Raw genomic sequence first — 27,830 nt, 5'->3', positions numbered from 1 at the left:
CAGAGAACACAGTTCCACTTCTCCACAGTTCAATGCTCCATACCCATTTAGCCTACACTTGGCATTAGTCTTGGTTCTTGCCTATTTACTGTAGAAAAGTATTGCCAATAAAATAGGACTCTCTGGAGCAAACAAACAGGAATCTGTTACACATATACTAGCAAATTTAGAAGTGTTCTTGACATATCTCTATATAAATGTCAGCGACAAAGAATTCTAAAATAATCTGATTTCAGTCATATAGTGAATAGGTGTCTGGAAGGGAGTGAAACAGGTGAATGCACTTGGTAATCAGGGGAGACAGACTGGGTTAGTGTGAGTGTCAGAGGTTCAGAGTAATGGAGTGCAGGGCTGTGTCCAGAAACCTCAAAAGTTACTGCTTTTTCCTCCTTTACCTACTGGAGGAGACAAAAGAAGGGTTTTTTGGCTTTTATTCCTGTGAACTGAGCATTTTGTTGGGAGAGACCAAATTTATCCAACTGGGCTACATTTACTTGGCAATATACTGTTAAACTGTAAAATTGAGACAAATGGTGCAGAACAAAGTTCTCTGAGAACAATGGCTAGTAAGCGATATTTGCTATCTTGTTTCATCACAGCAGTACTCTTTCATCAAGAGACAATGCAATCATGAGGTATTTGATTGCCCTGTGAAGTCACTTTAGATCACGTTGTGAAACCTTGTTGGATGCTTAATGTTTGCAATACATTTCAGAGAATATAAGTTGAAACCACTCACCACGCCAAATATCTGAATATCAACTGAGAATGACTGACGTTGGAAGCAAAATCACTCAAATGCAGTTCTCCAAAAAACAAACACTGAATGGGTCCTTTTAATTGAGCCATGAGCACAGTCAGCCTTTTACTCTACAAGTTAAAGTTTTCCGCATCCTAACTTCACTACATAAACACTAGAAGTGCATTTCCTGAAAGAAACCCAGAATTGGTGTCCAGCTGAATGGGGAGATTGAGGGACAGAAAAAAGTGTGGTTCAATACAACTGGGTTAAAACTTGGAGAGCTGCCATGAATGTGCGAAGGCAGTTTTGTGACTGTTGGGCAAATTCAACTTTAGGCCATTGGTAAAAATGAATGGGTGGAAGAAGGGATAGAAAAATGCCAAATAAATGAATGGGTGGTCAGTATTGCTTTGCCAAAACTTGATTTGATTCTGTGCTAAATGTTACCGGTATAAGGATATGGCTGCCTGTACATAGGTAACTGTAAACAAGAAAAGGAACCAGACACGTTTTAGTTTGAACTACACTGCATTTTCTTAACAGAGAAGACTAATGAGAGTAACACTAGCTTAATCTCTTTAGCAGCTAGCCAGCATTCACCAGTCTCTGTTGCCAACTGTTTTAAGAATCAGTTGTAATCGATTAGTTTTTTGCAGCCTTAGTAGGTACATAAAAGTAGCTACAAAAATATGTGTTCAAAGTAGAGGTCTGCACTCCCGCGGGAGTCCCGCGGGACCCGCGGGACCCGTCAGAATATGTTGCGGCGCGGGACAAAACTGAATTGTTATTGGCGGGAGCGGTAATTTAATCAATACAGGCCATGCGGGAGCGGGACCACATTAACATGTGGTCCCGCTCCCGCAAATTGATAAATAGTTAAGAAAATTATAATAATCACGCTATGATTCCCATGCAAGCAACAAAAAAACACAAGAAAAATCTCTCGGAGGATGGACACACACACACACATTTTCAGCATCTCCAGCAGGCGTGTGCAGAGGAGGGGGGGGGGGGGGGGGGAGGGGGGTGTGTAATTTAAAGGACGACATTTACTATACTGGTGCAAAATAATAATAATAATAATAATAATAATAATAATAATAATAATAATAATAATAATAACAATAATAATAATAATAATAACAATAACAATAACATTGTTATTGTTATTATTATTATTGTTATTATTATTATTATTATTATTATTAATAATAATAATACAAATATTAATTAAACTAATTGAATTTAATTTTATATATTTTTACATTTATTATTTTATATAATATAGATCCACTTCTAATCCACTTCTAGGATTCTTGATGCACCTGATGGCATGTGTTTGGACTGCGAACTGAATTGCTGTTTTAATAAATACATATGTAAATTTGAAGCACTAAATGTAATTAATTCAATTCATATTAGGACTGCGGGACGGGAGCGGCGGGAATGTGTATGTGGCGGGCGGGAGCGGGATTAAAAGAAGTGATTTTTTTGCGGGAGCGGGCGGGAGCGGGACAAAAAGACGCGGGAGCGGGCGGGAGCGGGTTTAAAAAAACAGTCCCGCGCAGACCTCTAGTTCAAAGTTAAAAGATGCAATTAAACAAATATGGATATAAATAGAAATTCCACTGAGATGACTGTACAATTATATTATAATATTTTTATATTCAATTTAAATTCCATAATTAAACGTTTATGTGCTAAGAAGAATAAACTGTTTAATGGACTTACAATATAGTTAGCTCACAAGTTAGCTTTAACATTAAATTAAAAGTAATTTTTCATACACCCAAGCCACTGAACACACACACACACACACACACAAACACACACACACACACACACACACACACACACATTTCCTGTGACGTCTCGAATGACACGTGTATTCAAGATGGCGGCCGCGATGGTAAGTTGGAGCGTTAAGTGTGTTTTGAGGGAGAAATCCTGTGTTTATCAGCGGCTCAGACAGTCTGCGGGCTGCTGAAACGGATTGTATCAACAGTAAAGCAGTAAAACTATCTGTGCTGTTAATCAGGATAGAGCGCAGCCGCGGGGCTCAGCTGTTCATCAGCGGAAGATGATCAGCTAACCGAGCTGTTCCTGTAGCTGGAGCTGGAGCTTTAGCTAACCTGGCTAACAGTTAGTGGATCTGTAAAACCTGAGTTTCCTGCGCTGCTGCAGTGATTATCAGTGAAATCTCGGGCACAGCAGACGACGACTGTCTGTGTATTCCTTCATTCGGTCGCTGTCAGTCTGGGAAAAGTGGGAATAGTGGGAATGGTGGCAGTCCTGCTGATTGGATTTTCTCATTTAGAGCTAGGTTAGCTAGCTGTTAGGTTAGCTGGGTTAATGTACTGGTTAGTTATTAACCACAGAGTTTCTGTTAGAGACCTAAGTTTTTAAACCTGAACAGACTTTAAACTGACTCTTTCACTCAAATGTGAATAAACCGGTCTTTGTTAGTGATTTTAGCTAACTAGGTTAGCTTTGTTAACCTAAGTTAATAGAGTAACGTTAGCTTGTTAGCTGCAATATTGGGGAGGTCTGACATTTGACATTGGAATTGTTAACTCATGTTTGTAGCTCTAATATCAAAAACGGTGGAATTTAAGGTGGAATTGAAAACTTGCCAAACGTGTGAAATATAAATGTACTAAAAATGAGAAATGCCTTGTTTAACCACTCTAGCAGGCTCTAATAACACTGAGTAAAAGAACAAAAAACTTTTAATATTATAGAGGTCTGACGGTTAGTTTGAATGTTTACTCATGTTTGTTGCTGTAATTTCAAAAATGTTGGAATTTAAGGTGGAATATAAACTTGCCAAATGTGTGAGATATAAATGTACTAAATATGAGATGTGCCTTGTTTGTTCATCTACTCTAGAAGGCTCTAATAACACTGAGGGAGTAAAAAAAAAAGAACATTTAATGTTATATGGGTTTGACAGTTCATTTGAATTGTTACTCATGTTTGTAGCTCTAATATCAAAAATGGTGGAATTTAAGGTGGAATAGAAAACTTGCCAAATGTGTGAGATTAATATATACTAAATATGAGATGTGCCTTGTTTGTTCATCTACTCTAGCAGGCTCTTATAACACTGAGGGAGTTAAAAAATAACTTTTAATATTATATAGGTTTGACAGTTCATTTGAATTGTTACTCATGTTTGTATCTCTAATATCAAAAATGGTGGAATTTAAGGTGGAATTAAAAACTTGCCAAACGTGTGTGAGATATAAATTTACTTAAAATGATAAATTCCTTGTTTAACCACTCTAGCAGGCTCTCATTAACACTGAGTAAGAGAACAAAAAGAACTTTTAATATTATAGAGGTCTGACAGTTAGTTTTAATGTTTACTCATGTTTGTTGCTGTAATATCAAAAATGGTGGAATTTAAGGATGGAATGGAAAACTTGCCAAATGTGTGTGAGATATAAATTCACTAAAAATGAGACATTCCTTATTTAAACACTCTATCAGGCTCTAATAACACTGAGTGAGGGGTAAATACACTTTTAATATTATTAGCGGTTTGACAGTTCATTTGAATTGTTACTCATGGTTGTAGCTCTAATATCAAAAATGGTGGAATTTAAGGTGAAATTGAAAACTTGCCAAACTTGTCATGTGTGAAAAATATATTTACTAAAAATGAGAAATGCCTTGTTTAACCACTCTAGCAGGCTCTAATAACACTGAGTGAGAGAAAAAATATTACTTTTAATATTTTAGAGGTATGCCAGTTCGTGTACAACCCCGTTTTACACACGTGTTTATCTGCCGATGTTGATGCCAATGACGATATACACATTTATAACTTGCAGAGACTAGACACCCCAATATAACTTGAGAAACAAATGTAATTTATATTTTCCTTACATTTTTGCTTTTAGACAACTCTATGCTAACGATAAAATTAATGATGTCTTCTGAGAAAAAAATCTTTTTGATCAGTGTTGGCCCATTGTAATTGCCCATTGTAATAGTGTCCCTTGGTCCTTTTCCAGTGTACAATAAATACATTAGCAAGTATTAGTTTAAAATATTGGCCAAATCTAAGCTTCAGGCCGGTTCTGGGTAAGCCAAAAGGTCAGTGGTTGCTCAGTGCGGTGTTGGAGCACGGTGTTATTGTTAATACAGGTAGGGTTGTGGGTTTTATACCCAGGTTTGATACAAGCTGCCACTGTTGGGCCCTTTAGCAAGGCCCTTGACCCCTCATCACTCCCTGGGCCCGAGTCTGGTTTAAACCTGCCTTTCTTTAAGGAGTCTCACCCAATTTCCCAGGCAGGGAATTGAACCGTAGGCACACATGGGGCAAGCATTGAGCTACACTTTGACAGTAGCCAGCAAGAGATTTGTGTGTTGTACTTGTGATTGATGTCCTCACACCTGTTAAGAATTTGTTTCTGAATGTTCATCAATTCTGTCATTCTTAAAGGAATAACAGGATTATCATTTTGCTTAGACCAGTAGAAAGCCAAAGTCTTTATGTAACAAAGTGACCCTATTATATCCTGCTAAGATTGGCAATTGTTACTGATGTTTTGGTTGCACTTGGAGGAGTTGTGGTTGTTAAATATGTGGACAGAGAGAAATGGTTTGAGAATGTCCATGTGTAAACAGGTGTGAATGTTTGTGCAATTTTAAGCTGTTTTAGGTGCACAAATTGAGGAAATAATAAAAAAATAATAGTAATATTCATATCTACAGTTTATAAAGCACATTTCTCTAACCCAAGAACGATGAATTATTTATTTTTATAATAATGCCTAGCTACCTAAAATGTTTCATCCTTTTTTTTTACAGTCTATAAGTAAAACATACATTTATCCATAATGCAAATCCAAGTGGATTTACTTATAAAGTTTATATATTTTACAAATATCTTTGTCTTTTCATTGAGAAATGTATGTACATGATGTCCACAATAGTCCAAAATGTTTCATGTACTGATATTAAAGCTTAGAGGTCTGCTATCAATTACGATTCAGTTCAGGATGTTGTTTTTTGTAATTGAAATAATATTTCACAAGCACTCTCTGCTTGTGTTTGTTCTGCAGGAGACGTGGGTCTTGCTGATGCTCTCCACACTGCCTTTGGTCAAGCCCTTCTACGTGCCTGGTGTAGCGCCCATGGATTTTCATCAGAATGATCCTGTTGATATCAAGGTGGGACTGTCTGCCTGCGTTTTGTTTGCAAATACACTCCTCATCAAAGAAAGAGCAAAAATAGCTTCGGAAGAAATGTTTTTGCTAGGAAGATAAAGGTTACCAGGAGCAATAAATGATTAAATATATTCACTGAGCTTCAAATTCAGGAGTAGTGTGTAACACACAATGCCAGACTTGTAGGCAGTTGGTGTCCTCAATATTCCATCCCATGCAGCTCAAATATTCTTATGCTGGTCCTTCAGATTTTTTAAATTGAGGATAGGTTTGGGTATGCAGCTGTCCATTGCATAGTATCTGTGTCATCAAGGCAAGCCCTTGAAAGGGCAGCAGTATGTGGACGAGCATTCTCCTGTTGGAATAAGGTACTAGAGTGTGCATTAAGAAAAGGAAAGGCCACTGTTTAAAAGCTCAGCATTTCTTTAAGAAGGTCTTGCAAGTGTCTGTAATGATAACCAAAGGTGGCATTGTGGAAAAATTGTAAACCACATCTGTTTGTTTATTTTCTCTTTGTGTTGCTATTTACCACCAATACTAATAAAATCAACCCTCAAATTTCTGTACCCTGGCTTTGTCTATATCTCAGGGTCTTGCATTGTTTAGATTCACCTTGATAAGCCAGTGTTGTAGAAGTAAATAACCAATAAATGCTCTTACTATATCTCCTGTATCGACTGTATTGAAACCAGTGTGTAGTGCATTCTTATAACAAAACACCTCTCTGAATGACCTTTTTCTTACGTTTAAAGGCAGTAAAGTTGACCAGTTCGAGGACACAGCTGCCCTATGAGTACTATTCCCTTCCTTTCTGTCGACCAGAGAATGTTGTGTACAAGGCAGAGAACCTGGGTAATGCTTTTATTTTGTTGTTTATTTAGTGTAAGTTATATTAAAAAGTTGAGATGCACTTAGATAAACATTTTTGGCTTAAAAGGAAATTATACATTTGGCAGAAGGCCAAGCACAAGCAAAGGACAAAAATCAGTCTTGTGTATGTCTTTTGTTTTTAAGCAAATACATAACTACAGTAGACAAAATCTCAGGAGATATTACCACAGCAGTGCTATTTTAGTCATGAATTTACTTTAGTGAATAATCTAGTCCAGTGAATAGTGCTAATCCAGTCATAAATGTACCTCAGTAGTGCTACTTAACTCCCATGTAAGTACAATTTTAGCAGAGAAAGGCATCCAGCTATTTAGTAAACAAATAAATGCTAAAGCAAATGCTAAGTTAGCTCAGCTAATGTTACTATCCTAGTATTGTACAGTTTGTTTCTTAAAGCTGGAAAACAGACAGTTTGATAAAGAGTAATCAACTGAACAGAGCATGATATGGGATACTGCATGCTTTATTTTGGATAATTTATGCAAGTGTAAAAATGCAATTACTCTGCCATTTGACGGCTTTTACTCTCTCACACTGTACATTTGGAGGGATTAGAAGACTGAAATAGGACTTAAAATAAACAAGTTATTGTTGCTTGGTTCTAAATAATTTTATACAGTTAAATGATTCTACAGCCAAACACCAAAAGTGCAAATGTTTTCAGTTGTCAGAGATATGTTTAATAAAAGGATTGATCCTATAATTTGACTTTTGCTTTCTCTGCAGGCGAGGTTCTGCGAGGGGACCGTATCGTGAACACACTGTATCAGATGAAGATGAACCAGGACAAGAAGTGTGAGCTGGTGTGTGGAAAGCCAGACAACCCTACTAAACTCACTATAGTCAACAGCAAACTGATCGCTGAGCGCATCCAGGAGGAGTACTACATTCACCTGTGAGTGCCTTTACATTACTCACTCGGTTGTCTAGCTAGTCACCACATTCAACTGTGTATTTAAAAGAACCTGGCAATGTGATATGCATCACTACACAGGGGTTACAATTCAGTGTATTGTGATCTATTGTGATACTGCAAGCAAGATTATATATTGCAATTTGTTTTAATAATTTTTTAGGAAAACTGTCATGGTTTGAAAGTACAATACTGTTGTCTAGTGCTTGGGACACAGCAACACAAAGTTTACTGCTGTCTGACACCAATCTTTAAAAAAAATGAGTTTTAGCGAATAGCAACATAGGAAAACATATTAGCCCTAGAAATCAAGCCTACATGTATTTGTTAAGTCATACATGCCAGTATTCTGTAGAATATTAACTAAATTAATTAATATTATGCAGCTAAGAGCTGGATTGTTGTAATATTGTACAAATATTATAAAAAAACATATTTAACTACTTTTTTTAACAAAACAAAAAAGCTTACAATATACAGCTCTGAAATAAAATAAGAAACCACTTAAAAATGATGAGTTTCTTTGAGTTTCCCAAATTGAAAACCTCTGGAATGTAATCAAGAGGAAGCTGGATGATCACAACCATCAAACCAAGCTGAACTGCTTGAACTTTTGCACCAGGAGTGGCATAAGCTATTCAAAAGCAGTATGTAAGACTGGTGGAGGAGAACATGCCAAGATGCATGAAAACTGCGATTAAAAACCAGGGTTATTCCACCCAATATTGATTTCTGAACTCTTAAGACTTTTTGAATATGAACTTGTTTTCTTTGCATTATTTGAGGTCTGAACACTTTTTTTCTGATTCATTTGATTCTCATTTTCTGCAAATAAATGCTCTAAATGGCAATATTTGTATATGGATTTTTGGAGAAATGTTGTCTGTAGTTTATAGAATAAAACAACCATTTTTATTTTACTCAAACATGTACTTATAAATAGCAAAATCAGACAAACTGATTCAGAAACTGAAGTGGCCTATTAATTTTTTTCCAGAGCTGTACGTCACATCCTGTCAAACCAGGTTTCACAATTTTTACCTACGACTATTTGAGTGCAATTTACAGGTGTTACATCCTGCCAGATGTAATCCAGTCTGATTATATTTAGTAAAGTATCAGCTTTTGTTCACTTATTAGTCTTTCCATTAATTATGTGTGAATTGTGCTGGCTCTGGAGCAGATTGATTGCAGTGTAAACATCTTGACCAGGATTTCCACTCCGCCCAACGTTTACACTTAAACCCTTCTAGTGTAATTACCAGAAAAAACTTGACCATGGAAGCTTGGTCTAAAGCCTACATTTTATGTCACACAAATAAAGTGACTTGCAATCAATCGCCAGTTTGAATCCTTTTGATGTAGCTTGCCATCGGCTACTGGAGCCCTGAGAGAGCTCAATTGGCCTTGCTCTCTCTGGGTGGGTACATGGCACTCTCTCCCCACATCACTCCAAAGAGTGTTGTTTGTAGCACAAGGCGTCTGTGGGCTGATGTATCAGAACTGAGTCGCTGCACTTTCCTCTTAGCGCGCTGTGATGCTACTCAGCAATGCTGCATCAGCAACAGTTCGAAAAGAGCTAGAAAATGGGGAAAACTTTGTACAGACTGGTCCAGATCCAGCTCAAAACCAGCTTGGTCTGAGCTGGTCTTTGATGGTTAAAGTAATTGAAAATTTGGTCATCCTTGATATTTTAGGGTATTTTTGGAATTTAATTTCATGGACAGTAACAGTCAAACAGTTTGGACACACATTTTCATGATTTTTTTTTATTAGTTTTATTTACTACATTGTACATTAATATTGAAGACTTAAAAACAATGAAGGAACATGCAAATGAATAAATGACAAAAAAAATACAACAAAGACGTACCTTATGCTGGTCAAGAGAGAAACCTGACAGGCTGTTTTTTTTCTCAGCCAGAGTGCTTACTGTGGTCATAGTTGTCATCTTAAACATATAGGGTTGGTTACCCAGAGAGGGATTAACATGTTGTAGCCTATATTTTACGTTTAATGGAAAATCTCCATTCAGAATGCGGTGTAATCCAAGACTAGGTTGGAAAATCCCTGTCTGAAAAACTGCCCATGATCTTTTACAATCAATTTGCTATTGAAAATGGGTACCACTTAAAAATAAGACTACCTTTATAAAGGGTTTATAAATGGTTTACAATTAGTTTTTTAATGGTTACTAATAAGGTTGTAAATGCCTTAATCATTATTAATCAGTTATAACACATACGTAGAAAGGGCAACAGTGACCTGTTGTTTGCCAAATAGTGAACCCACAGCCATCTATATTGTTGCCCTTTCTACTTATGTGTTATAACTGATTATTAATGTAAGGCATTTACAACCTAATTAGTAACCATTAATAAACTAATTGTAAACCATTTATAAACCCTTAATAAAGGTAGTCTTATTCTAAAGTGGTACCATAAAATATTATATTCACTCACTATATCCAACACTCACTATATCCAACACTCCAGCAGTTTAAAAAGAGGTGGTGACTGATTTCACATGTATGAATCGAGCCATGCACTTGTCCTTTGCAGAGAAAATGTGGTGAAAATTTGAAATAAAGGAATAAAAAAGTTAAAGCTCTAACTGTATGATGTCTGTTTATAGGATTGCAGACAACCTTCCAGTTGCCACAAGACTGGAGTTTTACCCGAACCGAGAGGCAGGAACAGACGAGGAGAAAAAAGACGCAATGAAAGACGTTCAGTTTGAACATGGCTACAGGCTGGGCTTCACAGACAACAACAAGGTAGGCTGATGCTTCTCTTTGCTGCTTAATCGTGACCTGAGTACGTATTTATGCCTGCAGCCTGTGGACTTAGGGTGTGATCTCCAAACATTTGCTCAGAGAGGAACATTTACTATATCCTGCTCTGCTGTGGATCTGTATTGTACCTGTTTGCTGCATCCATGTTCACTTACGTTTTCTTCATTATGCAAGGGTCTTCGTTTTTTTAGAGACGCATACCAGAGTCAATTTTCCATGTCTTTACCTCCCTTTATGACATCAGATGTGCCCTTATACGTTTAGCTTAAGCCAGGGAAGCTTGTTTGAGAAAACTGTTTTGCATGTTTGGACTTCCTTCATTTCTTAGAACTGTGTAGATAAATGTGTAGAAGCTTGAGATGCTGCTGACCTGTGATCTGTGAAGTCGTATTCGCTGTTAGCCATTTTGAGGACCGAATCAGGAACTTGCTATCTTAGCACCTCTTCCTCCAATAGAAAGTAGTTTTACAAAGACAATTTGTTGACACAGAATTTAATTGTTGGTATGTCATTAATAGCGTGGGAGGAGTAAAAAGCTCACACACTCCATGGCTTCAAAACAGTAAACACACCAGATAAGGGCCAAGACAACACCCATATCCTTCTGTTATTTTTGGCACGATATCCTGCACAAAGTCTGTAAAAAACCCACTTTTCGCCGCCGAGTCCAGCGGTCTTAAACGCTGCCGCTATAAGCCGGAGATCGCAGGTTCGAACCCCAGCTCATGCAGCTTTGCCATCAAGCTGCCGGCGCTCAAAGGGAGCAAAATTGGCCCTGCTCCCTCCGGGTGGATAGATGGCGCTCTCTCCCCACATCACTCCCAGGGTGATGTCCACAGCACAGGGCGTCTGTGAGCTGATGTATCGGAACTAAGCGGCGCTTTCCTCCAAGTGTGCTAGGGCATTACTAGTGATAGGGGGAGTCCTTATGAGTGGGTTGGGTAATTGGCCATGTAAATTGGGGAGAAAATGGAAAAAAATTAGAAATAAAATTATATAAAAAAAAAAACACACCTCTCAGGAGTTTAAATTGGATCAATGTTTAAAGTTATCACAGCACAACGCAGTACATTTTCATTTTGACAAAACCGCAAACCTGGCAACTCTGGTTACACAAGCAATTTAAGTGCGCAATACAAAGTGAAATATTAATACTAAAATAATAATTAAAAAAAAAAAACATGAAGAACTTCTCAGTAAAATTATTGCAAAAAAACTTCCTCACAATTCAAGAGAGAGATTACATTTTTGATTAAAACATGCTAACATTTCAAGTTATATTGTCTGTGAATATTTCAATCTCAGTTGAAAATTTCCTGAAAATAACACGATCCGGCATGCGTACGGTAAATCTATTTTGGTAAATCTATTTTGGTAAATCTACCATGGTTTCTTCCGCATAGTATGAGGAAGTTCTTTAAATTAATTGATGATGAGCAGATGTTTTTAGTGGAGGACATTTAAAAGTAGTTCTAGTAGTCATTTTGCCTTTTACATCCTGTTTGCTTCCAATGTCTGTGACAACCTTAGATACTGGGCTAGTGTAAGCTTCTAAAGGGCAGGTTTTAGACACACTTTAACTACCTCAGCTACAGTGGAACATATATTTATGAGTAAAATAGCTGTACTGGGGTACATTTTTGTGACTACGATGCACTTCTTATTAAATTAAAGATTAAAATAGCACTACTAAGATACATTTCTGACTAAAATTGTACTGCTTTAGTAAATCAAAGATTAAAATAGCACTACTAAGGTAAATGTTTGACTAAAGTTGTACTGCTGTTGTGTTTTGTTGGCATGTAGGCTGGCATATTGTACGCTTTTTGTTTTAATAAATATGAAAAGTATATTTAGGCAATAAAACGTATACAGTTTAAAATAAAATGTGTTAAATTTAAAGGCACTCTGCAAAGAAAAGAAATAGCTTTTTTTATGGCTTTTGGAAAAGTGTTTAATTTTGTTGGGTTTTGGTCAAAAATGTGTATTTTGGTGCATTCCTATTATATTTCCATAGGTATAACATAACTTAGGTTTGCATGGTCTTTAACCTTTCTTAATTTACCTGTCCCATTGCTATACTTTTCAACTAATACATTCATACAGTATAAATTGTTTTTTTTATTATTATTAAAAACATTATTACGATAGATGAAAAGGCTTATGACTAGGATTTGATTCAGTTTTGTTGCTTACAATCAGATAAGGATTGAGTGTGTCTATTAGAAAAAAGAACCAACTCCACACTATTAACATTCTGTTATATAAATATTACACATCATACACGGCATCTTTCAACATTTATTTTTCTTTTCTCCACAGTTCTATTTGCACAATCACCTGTCCTTCATCCTGTACTACCACAAAGAGAAGGTGGAGGATCAGGACGAGCCGACGTTCCGCGTGGTGCGCTTTGAGGTGGTTCCTCAGAGTGTGAAGCTTGAAGGTATTATTACTGGGGGGGTTGAATAGCAAGTAATGAGCAATTTGTTAACATCCTAGGAATGTGTGACTCACCTAAAATGGATGCAGGTAGACAAAAGAATGTTTTGGGTTTTTAAAATCATAAAACATTGGTTAAACAGCACAGAAATTAGTAAACACAGTGTATAAAGCAAAATATAGTATACAAAAGCCCTACAAGAGTAAAAGGGGGAAAAAAATAAAAGGGGGAAAGAAGGTAAAAAAAAAAAATAATAATAATAATAAAAAAAAAAAGCGGAGAAGAGGAAATAAGAACTGTGTAAATTTTAAAGAAGCTGTAAAATGCAAGTCAACAGAATATTTAAATATTTGGTTTTAATATTTAACATTTTCATAGTAATGTATGTACACTGTACAGTACCAGTCAAATGTTTGGACACAACTTCTCATTCAATGCTCTCTTTTAATACTGAAGTAATTCAGACTATAAAGGAACATATAAGAAATCATGCAGTAACTTAATGTGTTAAACAAACCTAACTACTTAGTGAAGTATTTAGGTGCTCTTATCTGGGGTGCTGTTAACTTGCGGTTTCTGAGGCTGGTAACTCTGATGATTTTATCCTGTCCAACAGAGAAAACACTTGTGCTTTCTTTTTTGTGGCGGTTCTCATGAGAGCCAGTTTCATCATAACATTTTTGATGGTCTTTGTAACTGCACTTGAGATATTTTAAAAGTTCTTGGCATTTTTTAGATAGACTGACCTTCATTTCTTAAACTCAAATAGGGCTATTCACTGTATATGTTAATGCTTCACAACACAACTAATACTCTCAAATACATTAAGAGGAGAATAAATTCAAGTCATTAAGTTCAACACAGCTGAAAGCCATTCCAGTTGACTCTACCTCATGGAAAGCTGTCAACCTAAGCGAAAGATGTCTACTTTAAAGTATTTAAAATATTCATTAATTAGTTTAGTAAGCAATTATTATCCTTTAAGAAGCACAGTCTAGTACAATAAATTACTTTTACAAAAACATTTTTGTGATAAAAAGGTATGTTTTGATACTGTATCAATAATAATTAAAATAAATATATATTTTAGATTTTCATCAGATTTCAACATAATTCAGTGATGAAATGTAAAAATGTATTTTTCTCAGATATAATATTTCTTTGGTAAATGTGTCAGGGATTATGAGAAAATTAAAGATTTTCCTATTGTATTAAGCAAGCATTAACGTTTTAAAGTTTTTTAATCTTTTCAAGATTTCAACTCTTTAAAAGTTTTTTTTTTTTGCACATTTTATCCCTTATTTTTTAACCATATTTTCTATGTGTCTGTTTCCTCATGTTCTATCAGATCTGAAGCCTGATGGGACAGGTTCGTGCACATTACCCGATGCCAGTGGTTCTGCCCCTCAGGAGATCGACCCAACCAAAGAGAACAGTGTGCTATTCACCTACTCCGTACACTGGGAGGTGAGACAGCATCCTGCACCTCTTTAACAGTCTACCTCTTTCCTTCAGTACTGTAATAACCGTCTGTCTCCTTTTGTGTTGTGTAGGAGAGCCAGGTGAAGTGGGCGTCGCGGTGGGATACATACCTCACTATGAGTGATGTACAGATTCACTGGTTCTCTATCGTCAACTCTGTGGTCGTCGTATTCTTCTTATCAGGTAGACAAACAGTTTTCTGTATGATTGTGAGTCTGAAATGATATGGCTAGCTTAATTCTAGAGCTGAATTATACTTGTGCAGTTGGTGCATGGTGCAGACTGTGAACATGTGACATAGCAAGGTTGGAGGCAAAGCAAGGAAGAGGTCCACACTAAATTTACCCAGCAGATTACTTTTTGTGCAACCAAGCCATCAAGTGCTAAAAACCTTTGACAAGCGTAAATTAAATTGGGATCTTTATTTATTGTTACACATTGATATTGGAATATTCACCAGCTATAATCCACATAGATTTTTTTTCCATATCATACACCCCTATTTAATTACTTTTGCTTTGCCTATATCGATCTAGACAGGGTGCTGTTGGCAGTGCATCACTGTGCAGGGCTTCTGTAAAGTTTTAAAAATTAAATGAATTTTACCTGTAGGAACCAACCTCTTTTGAAACTTTATCAAACTCTGAGCATCAGCTGAGAGACTCCAGGAATTCCCATGCAGAACTGCACTGTAGAGCCCAGAGTGTCTTTAGAAGTGTTTGCTTACTCTGCTCATACTCACTGTATTAGGCTGAGTGATGTTCTCATAAGAGGGATATTTGGTTAGTATTTTTCCAGCTCCAGACTTTACTCTGCTACTTCTGCAAGTTGCATTAGTCTTGCACCTTATTCTTATGTGTTTATTATTCTTCAATGTGATTGTGAGGTCTGTTGTCATCAAAAATAGCAGACAAACAGAAAATAAATGCCAGATTGACAACCTTTTTTTTTTTTTAATAATTGGGATTTTTTTCGCAGCTTAATGTGAATGAGGCCTGTTTTGTCATGTAGCAGTTTAACAAGAAACTGCAGTTCTAGAGACTTTGCAAAATATGCATCCTACAGTACAATATGGGCAGCTTTTAAGGTCAGCTACAATAAATAAGGATTTTCTTGGGTAAAAATCGGCCAATATTGTGTGTATCTTTCTGTCTTTATATATTAGGATTATGCTACTTTGATGTGCAGTTGGAACAAATAAAAAATAGCTTTGATAGTTTTACTAATGCAATGAAATCAATAAAATTAATTTAATATAGTAGTCCAGAATCACCTAAATATTCTTCATATTTTGTATTATAAGAGGCCATTCTAAAATCAGTTTATATATCATATTTGTCAACAGGAATATCTACAATCTTTTTTTATTATTTAAACATGAATTCTATCTAAGTTTTGATTTGTGTGGAATATTTATGGATGGATTTATGGAGTTTATATTCACTATTTCAACTCATGCTTTTGATTTTGAGGAATTGTCTGTGTTGCCTTGTGTATTTTGCTTTGTGTGTTATGTAAATTATTTGTGTACATTTGTCATTTACAGGCATCCTCAGCATGATCATCATCAGGACATTGAGAAAGGACATTGCCAACTATAACAGAGAGGATGACATTGTAAGCAGATTCTCTCTGTCTGTGCTGTTTTAATTCATCCTCATGAGAGACTAGCTGCTCCAGGAAGTGACTAAGTGTATCTCTGTCTCACAATAACAGGAGGACACTATGGAGGAGTCTGGCTGGAAGAACGTTCACGGGGACGTGTTCCGACCACCCCAGTATCCCATGATCCTCAGTTCACTCCTCGGTTCGGGGATCCAGCTCTTTTGCATGATCCTTATTGTTATCTGTGAGTATAATAGCTATGAAGCCAGATTACTATTAGGAGCCAAATGCATTTTACTGACCCACTGTGTATCTGTCTGTCTGCGTGTCTGTGTTAAAGTTGTGGCCATGCTGGGTATGTTGTCTCCATCCAGTCGGGGGGCTCTGATGACCACTGCTTGCTTTCTCTTCATGTTCATGGGGTAAGATAAAGTTCATGTACATATATTTACAGTGTGTTTGCATATTTGCAGTATGTGTATAATATTTGCAAATCTGCACACTGTAACTCTCTTGTGTCTGTGTTTCCCATGACTTTCTGCAGTGTGTTTGGAGGATACTTTGCTGGTAGACTGTACCGCACTCTAAAAGGACACAGATGGAAGAAAGGAGCTTTTTGTGTGAGTATTCACATGTATTTACACTGATATGCCAAATGTCATGGGACATTGGACTAGTATCTGCTCTCACAATCAGTTCAAGTCATCTGGCACCCATTTCAGACCAAACTCTTGATAATTCACGTTGCCTTGCCATGAGCACTCTGGACACTGTTCCACCTCACTCACAAGATAACACATCACAACTTATACAGGTGTGGCCATTCCTAAGTTGCATGTTGAGGCAACATTTCATGATCAGTTTATATTGTTATCCCTTTAGAAATGTCAGTGTACAGACAATAACAACACACGTGTGACAATAAGTGCGGAATAAAAACCTGCATTGTATGAATTGGTTCTGGCTTTCCATGAACCCTTTTAGTGTAAAATTATATATATATATATATATATATATATATATATATATATACAGTTTTTATGTGAACTTTGATGTAAAATTGGCTTTAGCCTCTGGGACTTGACAGGAATGGAATGAAAAGTTTAGGTGGAGCAGAAAACATTTACTATTTTTTTTTTTTTTTTTTTTTAAGTGTCAAATTTAGGTGCCAATCTGGGCAGTATATCCCATTTTCTGGGCAATTTAGAATTTCCAATTTAACTGATCATGTTTTTGGAATGTGGAAGGAAACCCACACGGTCCATTAAGTGCTGGCCATATCTTAAGGGAAGCGGGACATCAGATCAAAACATCAGCTTTTCATAGAATTTTAGTTAATAACCTTTTCCTTTCTGAATCACTAAAAGAAAACCAATATGTTGCAGTCATTCAACTTTTATCCTCTAAAGTTAGGGTTTTTCAGCAGTGGCAGCAGAAAAATGTTTTAAAAATTAAACAGATTAAATAAAAACCTGTTAAAAATGTTTGATATTCTGCCATTTTGTTTGATTTTGGGTTTAGCCAACATATACTTTGTCATAATAAATGTTAAACTCGCTTTTTTATCGTGATCGAGACAGCATATATTAAATTGGACACAGATATAATTTAAATCAGACATTATTGCTAAGAAACAATCAAATTAGAAACAAATAAATAAATAAAGAGCTACACAATAATTCTCCCAATTAGCTGTTAAAATTCAATTCTGACTATATTTTAAAAACTAGAGATCTAAATATTTATAATTGAAAGTTGAGGTGGAATCCAAAGTTGCAGGATTATTTTCTCTTTGTGGCTGTGAACCTGCCAGTAACATATTTACATTTATTAAAGGTAACTGAAGGTCTGAATCGTCATTTAGAAGACATAAATGTGGCATGAGTTGTATGCTTAAATCAAGTAATATTAATAGTAGGTGTACTGTAAAGATCCATATATTTGCTACATTAGGACATTCTCAAAACGTGTAAATTAATGTTCCAGGTGCTGAATTACAGATATTACAAATATAACCTTTTAAGGTCCCTTCAAAGTGTTTCTCATTGTGACATTTAATTCTGATGCATCCTAGCTCTTAGAAAATTAACTGATTTATGTCTTTTTTTTTTTTGTGCCCTCTCTTCACAGACTGCCACTCTGTACCCTGCAGTGGTGTTTGGAATCTGTTTTGTGTTGAACTGTTTTATCTGGGGAGAGCACTCGTCTGGAGCTGTGAGTATCTGTGCAGTCTGCTCTTACTCTCCACCTCAGTCTCATTTATATACTGACTAAACAATCAGATTTACACTGTTTAATCCACTAATCCATTTATCCACAAAAAAAAAGCTGCTGTTATGAATTTGATTATGTGCTCTGAGTATGTTTTCCCTGTCCTTTGCTAGGTCCCATTCACCACTATGTTGGCTCTGTTGTGTATGTGGTTTGGGATCTCCATGCCTCTGGTATACTTGGGGTATTACTTTGGCTTCCGGAAACAGCCCTACGACAACCCGGTGCGCACCAATCAGATCCCACGACAGGTGCCAGAACAGCGCTGGTACATGAACAAGTTTGTTGGGTAAGCTCACTTAAGACTGTCTAGAGTGTTTCAGTGACCAAATACCTGTTAGTGACAGTTGAGATTCCGATTCTTTTGTTAGACGCAGAAATGACCCGAGTTATCTCTGCCATACAAAACAAAACTAAGTAGCTCCACACTTTGGAAAACACTTTTGGGTTAATATAAAGTTCAACAGGTTAGCCTGAAACATATGGGAGTAAACCTTTAGGGTACTTTAACCTCTGCTTTGTTTGATGCAGACCAATCAAACACTTGTATTCAGGTGTGCACTAATCATTGATCGAACATATATCAGATCCTGGTCCAAATTCATGTTATACCTCATTCAGTTCCCTTCTGGTTGAAATCAACAAATGAGCAAAACAAGAATATTCACTATTCATGATTAGATTTTTATACAATATTTAGAACATATTTTGAATAAAAAAGTGTATGAACAATGAAAAATGCACCTTGTTTAAATGTGATTTGCTTTATTAATAAATGACTGACTTCCTCCGCCCTTAGCTTACGCCCACTGGTTCTTTGGCATGCACTGTCGGGATTGCGGCCTCTGGTGTTCAAACAATGCAACTGCATAACATTTTGTGAACAGAACATGGAATTGTATGTTCCTATGATGCACATAATAATTGTTTTCCCATTGTGCAACAAAGCTTTGTTATACCACTACTATTCACTGTAGTTTCTGCAGCACGCCATCTTTGATTTTACCTCATTGTTTTAGAGAAATCTGTTTTGTGGCGGCATTCAGATGAAAAGTAGCATTAGTAGCAAAGCATAGTTTTTCATTTTATAGTATTGTCTTTTTAAAAAGTATTGCAGTATTTAAAAACGCATGCATTTTCACCAGATTTTGATTCAACATGTCATGATATTAATAATGCACTATCCTGTTTCTCAAAGACCGTATATTGTGCAGGTCTAGTATGAATATATCCTCAAATTATCAAAGGCTTTGCTGTAGCCAGCAGGCATATCCATTAACAGTGTTTCATCTGCTTATTTATGCAGGATCCTGATGGCTGGCATTCTTCCATTCGGCGCCATGTTTATTGAGCTCTTCTTCATCTTCAGTGTAAGTCTGACTTCCTCCGTATTATAGTTCATCCATAGAAAAGAGAATTGTCCGTGTTGTGGTCACTGTCCTCCTTCTATATTATGTGTTCTAATGAGAAAGAATAAAGAGAATAATGTTCTGTGCATTCTTACAATGTTTTTTCCCACAGGCCATCTGGGAGAACCAGTTCTACTATCTGTTTGGCTTCCTCTTCCTGGTCTTCATCATCCTGGTGGTGTCCTGCTCACAGATCAGTATTGTCATGGTCTACTTCCAGCTCTGCGCAGAGGTATGTGTGTGTTGGCAGTTTGTAATGAATGGAGATTCAACTGATTCAACAATATATATATATATATATATATATATACATTGCTAAAATACTGAGAGTCTATTGGCATTAGGGTGAAGTTGGTCCTTTTTTCAGTTCTAACAGCAGATGTTGAGCTCTTTAGTTTTTAAGTCAGCAGATCGTTAGAGACTTTAATGCGCTATGCTATTCGGCACTAGGAGACCACATGGGGTTGTTGTGGTTGCTAAATATTTTACTAATAATTAGTACAATTAATACCAATAATATTAGGTACAGATAATGGTGGAATATTTAGGAAGAAGGAAACTTGCAACAGTGAATCCTAATTAGGGCTGGGTATCGAAATTCAATACCAAAAAGTTACCAACCGAAACGCGCATAAACGCGGAGAGCACGCACAGCGGGGTGAAAAACGACGCCCTGACACACAGAGAACACACACAGACACGTGATCGACACACCATCAGTGTGCTGAAACTTTTCAGGCTCTCTCTTTCTTTCTCTCTCTCTCTCTCTCTCTCTCTCTCTCTCTCGCTCTCTCTCACACTCGCACTGTCTGTCTCTCGCTCTTACATTTTATTTTCCCCACCTGCAAATAAAAGAAATGTGCTACCAAAAACTACTAAATAAGTGAATTGGTTAAGACTTTAATAAAGTGTGGTATTCACCTACATGACAGCAGATGTTAACTTCTATATGAAGACATATTAACACTTGCTGAGGTGTCAGAATTGGCAAACACAGCATGGTAACTGACACATGTTGCAATAAGCCTTTAGATTAGTATCAGTTTTGTTGAAATACAATAAGCTCTATTATTTAAAGTGCAAATTGCAGAAGCAAGAGGAGTCAGTTAATATGTGTTTTTTAATATGTGTTTTTTTCTACAGGACTACCGATGGTGGTGGAGAACATTCCTAGTGTCTGGAGGATCTGCCTTTTATGTACTCGTTTACGCCATTTTTTACTTCGTCAATAAGGTAACTTTATAATTAACCTATTTTATTGGTGCTAACTAGGGTGAACTGAAACTCTGTTTCCGAAAATGAAAAAGTGTAAAAAAAAAACAAAAAAAAAAAAAAACAATACTGAACCATATTGTACTTTGTTGGTATGTCTGCTCAGATACAATGCATTTAGGATATTTAACCCTTTGAACCCAGCCTATTTTGGTGGGGGGTTTTCTTCGTTTTTGTCAGTTTCCCCATCACTTGTTGTAACACAGTTATGTTAGAAGACAGCCACATGCTATTATTTTTCTTTATACCAGAAGACATTGAGCTACTCAAAAATGTCATCATTTGAGATGTAAATGCTTCCAGAATTTGTAAATCTTCATAGAATTCAACATGTTTTCATAAAAATTTTACCCAGAGCCTGTCTCCCTTCCAAAAAACGGGAACTACATGTATTAAAATAATTCATGAGTTTAATTATGATTAATTACAGAATTGTTGTTGGGTGACATATTTTAGTTGGTTTATTCAAGAAAAGATACGTATTTAAATGAAAATCTTTCATATGGCTATTTAGTATTTATATTTTTTGCTAGAAATTGGCTGTTTTGATACCAATGTTTCACTAACGTTGTTTCAATAGTAATGAACAACTTGTATTTGTTCTGTCGTCTTCTTTTTTTTTTTTTACTGCATCACCAAGTAACAGATTGTATCGGCAGATATTTAAAATCAAATTACTCAAACTCGGGGGCAAAAGAAATGTGATTGGGACATCCCTAGTAATTGTGCATAAAGATTAAATGTGCTAAATTTGAATGGAAACTGGCTCATGTAATTGTGAGGGCTGTAATGTATAGGAAGCTTCACTGTGAAAATGCTAATATGTGCTTTGCCACTAGGGGCCACTAAACTTAAACTTGATACTGTTACCATGCCGTTACACAGAAACACTTACAAAGATCTACCACATTATTATACAGTGAAAAAATCTAGTCCAAATCTGTTCTGCCAGGCTTAGACCACACTACATTCTTATTACTGTCTCCCTCCAAAAATACAGGACAGTACAAGCATTTAAAAAAAAAATGTATATGATTTTAATTATGATTAATCATAGAATTGTTGTTGGTTGACATATTTTAGTTGTTTTATACCACAAGAATTGCATATTTATATGGAAATCATTCATATGGATATTCAGTAAAAAAAAATGTCTGTTTTGATACCGGTGTGTTCAGGACCATCGTTTTAATATTAATTGAAAATAAATAATTGAAAATTTTATGGAAGCCTAGGTAATGTAAATGTGAGGGCTGTAATGTATAGTGAGCTTCACTGGGGAATTGCTAATATGTGCTTTGCCACTAGGGGCCGCCAAACTCAAACTTGGTGATACAATTACCATTCTATTAAACAGAAACACTTACAAAGATCTACCACACACAGTTTAATAATGTAATGAATAATGCCCTTCTTTTTTTTAGTATGCATGGTACTGCTTTTGTTTTCTTGTGGTCTGTGTGAATTGCTTAAACAAAAGCATGTGTGTGTGTTTTTTTTTTTTTGCTGGTTTTCCTAGATTTTCAGGAAAGGTGAATGTAAATACTTTATTCTTTAGTAAATAAATGTGTAATGTTGAGGAGAATTGATTTGTATTAATAATGAATTACTTTACATTTCTTCTTTTCCTATTTGTTTAATCTTTTTCTCTCCCTCTCTCTCTCCTCAGCTGGACATTGTGGAGTTCATCCCCTCGCTGCTGTATTTCGGCTACACGGCTCTGATGGTTTTATCCTTCTGGCTGCTGACGGGAACGATCGGCTTCTACGCAGCGTACATGTTCATACGCAAGATATACGCCGCCGTCAAAATCGACTGAGCCGCGGGGCTCCTGCATTTTGTTACCTTAAGATTTCGTTGTTTTTTTTACCTTCTGGTTTGTCGAGCAAGCACTGATGTGATGGTGTGTGTGTGTGTGTGTGTATGCGTGTGCGAGTGGATGACTGTACGAGTTCATGAGGCGAGTGACGTGATGCTACGCCCCCTGCTGACTGAAGACAGGTGCTTTGTGCACAGACTAGTCAACCATGTCTGCCCTTCCGTCTCCCACCCTCACTCGGTCAGTCTCTCCTCCTCTGAAACACAGAGAGATTGCAGCATTCTGGACTCTAGAATTATTAATTTTTCTTCTTTTTGTTTATTTTAAATTGAAATCTCGGTTTCTTGTTGCACCACTTGGGCCAAAGTGCGTTTTCCTTTCGTTTTGTTTTTTTAGTTTATTATGGGGTGGGGTTATCTGTTGTTAGTGTAAAAATGAAGCAGCGTGATGCCAGGGGATGATGGGACTAGGAAATACCTAAATAATATCATTTTACAAATTTACTTTTGCTATCTTTGAATACTGTATATTTAATTTTCAGTCTGCTCCAGGTCTTGGATTTAAACTAGTGTTTGTTGTACAGAAATGTGTGCGAGTGTGTGTGCAGTATGCTGGAGAAAGGGTGGTCAGTCTGTGGTCATTTAGCATAGGCTGATTACTAGGATACTGGCGGCGTTGAGACGTTGTAAAGGAAGGACATTAAAAAAAAACAAAATGTAACAAAAAAAACAAAAACAGCAATTATTCCTTACTGGTGTTTTTCTCCAAATGTTATGGGCAGTTTTACAAATCCAGGGCAGTATCCAGTACCACCAACTGTATCTGTTAGGAGGAGTGTATACTGAGGTGCAGTTTAGAAGAACTGTACTAGTCTGTCACTAGAGAGATTCCATTACCTGAATTCCATTACCTGAATTCTGATGGCTGTTGTATATGCAGTGCATTTAAGCCAGCCATTTGAAGAAGCGGAAGACACCAAATAATTTCTCATAGAAGATTCTATCTCGTCAACACACACAGTATAAGTATGTTGTTTATCTTTCTGTCTAGTTCGGAATGTCTCAAATATTTAATATTTTTTCTTGGAAAAACCCAGTTCTGGAGAATCATTGAGTGCCTTTACATGCACTTCATAACCCGATTATAACTATAAATGGATTACTGCAGTTATCTGACTATTCAAGTGGTCGTGTAAATAGCTTACTCCACTTTCTTACATTGTAAGATTCGAAATTCGATATACAGAGCTTGATTTTAGCCAAATATGCCAATTAATACTCCTAACCAGAGTTTTCTCAGATTTCTCAGTCTGTGCAAGAGTGAGAACAGACCCTGAAATCAGAAATGCAAGCAACATCATACAGCTCTGGAAAACATTAAAAGTCCACTTCAGTTTCTGATCAGTTTCTCTGATTTTGCTATTTATAGGTATGTTTGAGTAAAATTAACATTGTGTTTTATTCTGTAAACTATGGACAAAATCTCTCATTAGCAGAAAATGAGAAATGGCTCAATTTGGTAAAATCAAAGAAGCTTAATAATTCTGAATTGGTCTATTCATTTTTCCAGAGCTGTATATGCTGTGAAGTTTGGTCAATATCTAAACTCCAATGTTCTGCAGTAATCGGATTATTTATTATGAAGTGCATGTAAACACACTTACTGTTAATGGGTCTAGAGCTTTCAGCAGATTTCAAGGATCACCTTATTCCATGTATTGCCAATATAGCAGTGTGTGACATCAGCATGGCGTAAGCTACGGTCCAGGAAGCCAAGAGGCTAACAGCAGTTAAGGTTAGCAGTTTATAAAATCAAATAAAAAAGTCTTGCCATTATTGAGATTGGAGATGCTGCATCTTTGTAAACCAGCAGATCTCAAACTGGTCCTCTCTCCAGTCATGTGTCCACTGCTGCTTTATAATACACCTGATTAATTTAAAGATTAAATACATTTTAAAATATTAAACAGTCCAGGCTTTTTTGCTCCACCAAACTTCCACCAGCTGTTGCCCCGCCCACATGTATTAGATATTCAGATATTCACATGTATCCAGATCTTCAGATAACTTTATGAAAATGCTGACAGTGCATGCTTTCTGGCCGAATCTCAAATAACTCCTTACTCCCTTTGTAGTGCACTACATAAGTCATTAAACTACAACAATTACACATGGATAGATGGCGCTAGAGTTCAGATTTTCATGTATACATAACTGTAAATAATGTTAAAACAATTATACAATGTTCTATTTATTAGATTTAGAATGTGTATTATTTTTTTTTTAACTTGAAAAGTACACTACATAGGGAGTAGTGTGTAATTTAAGATTGAACCTCTGTTTTCTTTGTTTGTTGTGTTGTAATATCTTGTCTTTCTCTCTTCGAGGTACTATCGCTCCAGACAGGGCTTAACATGCTCATGTTGACACGTTTTAATTTCTCTTTGTTTGCCAGAAATCTCACTTTTCAATAATATCAGGATGTGTGTGAACGGTTCCTAAAGATGGAGTAAATAATGTCGACTGTTTTAGGATTCCAGTGGACCGATTGGAGAGAAGCACTGTTGTAAACTACTTGTGTTGGGTGCTGGTTGGTTTGTTGATTGATATGTTTGTGATTGTGATGAACTGGATTTAGTATCATTTGGGAGATAAAATATTAAAATATAAGAATATCCCTTTTAATAGTCTATCTGAACCACTTATTGAACTTTAAACATTTTTCTTTTAAAACTGACCTTCTTCTTCTGCTGCTTCTTTAAGCTGAGAATTGTTTGGTGGATGTCTGGATATTTTCTTATTTCTTCTTCCTTCTTTTTTGTTTTGTTGGGGGTCACTGTTTTTTTCTGACTCTGGAGTAAAAAAATAGTGGTAAACAGACACAGTGCAGTTACAACAAACCCATAAACCCAGGTTACCTCTTGTACGTTTCTGTACAATTAAAGGAGTAGTTTGGCGAAAAATTGGATAAAAATGATTGATCTCATACCTTGATGCAGCCAGTTCACCAAGACAGGTTTGATATTTGACATGTGCTTTTTTATGTTTACAACGGGACATGCTAGGCTAACGTTGCTAACAAACACTGAACTTATTTGAATGCATTCTTTTCTCAAATCAGATTTGTTTAGATGATTGTTTGTGCTGTCCATATCTTCTGTTCATATCTGCTCACACAAATGACACATTAACATCCTATAGGATTTGATTCAACTTTCAAATGTGTTTTGGATCCAGTTAGCAAAAATAGGATTGGGTCTGGCAGTGTGAACATTGCCTAAGACACACAAGTCACCATTCTTTGAATTCATGTAAAAATCTGAATTAATCTGCTTCTAAAATCCCTTGTGGAACAATGTTTACTATAAAATCAAATTAATAAAACAACATGGATCCCTCATTTCTTGTTACTATTATCTGCATAACAGCCTGCTTTGTAGTACTGTCTAATACTATTGCAGTGTTTAGTATTTCAAACTGTGAACATATGTCATACTGTCAAAAGTGTTGCAGTGGCTTATACCATGTCCTTAACCTAAACCACACTGTGATGTATCGTGACCGGGGGCCCAAGTGGGCCCTAGTTTACAGTTGGAGATGCTAGGCTAACACTGTTAATATTTATAAAGACAAGGCTGGCAAATGTTTGTTGGCGACATTAACCTTGCATCTTCCATTCAGGCAATGGGAACACTTTAGAATCATTGAGAAATTAGTTCGAAAATTTAAACAGAGAAATCGATAAAGAGAATATTCGTTAGGTTTAATATTTATGGAAGTGAAGTTGGCAACACTAGCGTAGCATCTTCCATTCAGGCAAATATCGGATATACAATAAGTTATTAATCACATTTGTCTGCTTTTTCGTCAAACATGTCCTTAAAAAGAAACACACCAGCCTTCATCAACGGCTGAATTTTATCAGGTTGATAATACTGGAGTGTTCCTTTAATATTCATCTTACCTAAACAGTCGTTCTCAGCAGTAAACAGTATAAGCCGCCCTTTATTTCTGTCTGTTCTAGAATTAACCGAGGTTTCTTAGAGATGATTTATCTGTTTGTAACTGAATGCAAGGACTACGAAACAAAACAAAACAAAACAAAAAGGACATACTTTTTCTTGCCTGTTGAGTGTGTGTAACAGCGTGTGTCTACAGTGGATGTAAATACACCGCTTTGTATATCGTTGCGTTCTGCTTTTTGTGGAGCTCTGTATGTACCGATCATGTCCTTGTTTTTAGTCGAAAGCATGTTTCTTTTTTACGAACCTTTACGGCCCTCCCTCCTTAAACGAATGTCAAGTTCTAAAATGTATGAAATGAATAAAAGTGCTGACGAGTTGAGATTTAAAATGCTGTTTGTCTTAAGACTCCTAATTAATTGTTTTACTCGTACTTTAATTGAACACATGGTGTATGATTGGGCCAACCAGAAGGATAACAAATTCACAATCCTTCATCAATAAAATACATTATATATATTATATATACATATATACAAATATATATATATATATATATATATATATATATATATATATATATATATATATATATATATATATATATATAAGTAAATAAACACAATTTATTACTTACTTCAGATGCCACCATTCATCCAAGATGTTGGATATTTGTTGTCTTGTTTGTTTTAGCTGACTGTACTTAGCCACAGCTAATTTCAAGAGTGTTTCTTCTGCATTTGTGGTAGAATTTCCAGTCATTTGTTATGGTAAGTAGTAGAATGAAAAATGGACGAATCGTATATAAAGTGAACGCAATCTGAAATAGCTGCTACTGCGGACACTGATCCTAAAAACTAGCTATGCTAACAAAACAACAAGCTATTTAACATTATTTAGGACACATAGGCCTGTCACAATAATTACATTATTGACTTATCATACAATATATTGATTACCTTAATATTTAATAATTAGAATTTCATCTACTGTGTTTATTTGTATGTTTGGTCACATATATATATATAACAGTGAACAGTATGATAAACTA

General features: G+C 36.1%; 1 protein-coding gene across 1 annotated transcript; it reads left to right on the top strand.

Annotated features, from left to right (window-relative positions):
- The first annotated feature begins 2,584 nt into the window (after positions 1 to 2,584).
- On the top strand, positions 2,585 to 27,170 carry tm9sf4 (transmembrane 9 superfamily protein member 4). Its single transcript, XM_007250776.4, has 18 exons — positions 2,585 to 2,651; positions 5,815 to 5,922; positions 6,672 to 6,771; positions 7,537 to 7,705; positions 10,358 to 10,499; positions 12,840 to 12,963; positions 14,309 to 14,427; positions 14,514 to 14,625; positions 15,989 to 16,059; positions 16,159 to 16,291; positions 16,388 to 16,469; positions 16,592 to 16,667; positions 18,178 to 18,261; positions 18,432 to 18,607; positions 19,625 to 19,688; positions 19,840 to 19,959; positions 20,871 to 20,960; positions 22,669 to 27,170. Exons 1-18 carry the CDS (start codon positions 2,619 to 2,621, stop codon positions 22,816 to 22,818), a joined length of 1,953 nt encoding a protein of 650 aa, XP_007250838.2. The 5' UTR covers positions 2,585 to 2,618; the 3' UTR covers positions 22,819 to 27,170.
- The last annotated feature ends 660 nt before the right edge of the window (positions 27,171 to 27,830 follow it).

This window comes from Astyanax mexicanus, chromosome 13 (assembly GCF_023375975.1).
Source record: "Astyanax mexicanus isolate ESR-SI-001 chromosome 13, AstMex3_surface, whole genome shotgun sequence".
Classification (NCBI taxonomy): Eukaryota; Metazoa; Chordata; class Actinopteri; order Characiformes; family Acestrorhamphidae; genus Astyanax; species Astyanax mexicanus.
Note: the sequence above shows the minus strand (reverse complement) of the source record. Positions and strands in the feature narration are given on the sequence as shown.

Bases quoted from the DNA above. Each gene is read 5' to 3' on its own strand.
- tm9sf4 (XM_007250776.4), top strand. From the start codon at position 2,619: ATGACACGTGTATTCAAGATGGCGGCCGCGATG. The intron at 5,923-6,671 runs GTGGGACTGTCT...TTACGTTTAAAG, and splicing joins ATGATCCTGTTGATATCAAG to GCAGTAAAGTTGACCAGTTC. The intron at 14,428-14,513 runs GTGAGACAGCAT...TGTGTTGTGTAG, and splicing joins CCTACTCCGTACACTGGGAG to GAGAGCCAGGTGAAGTGGGC.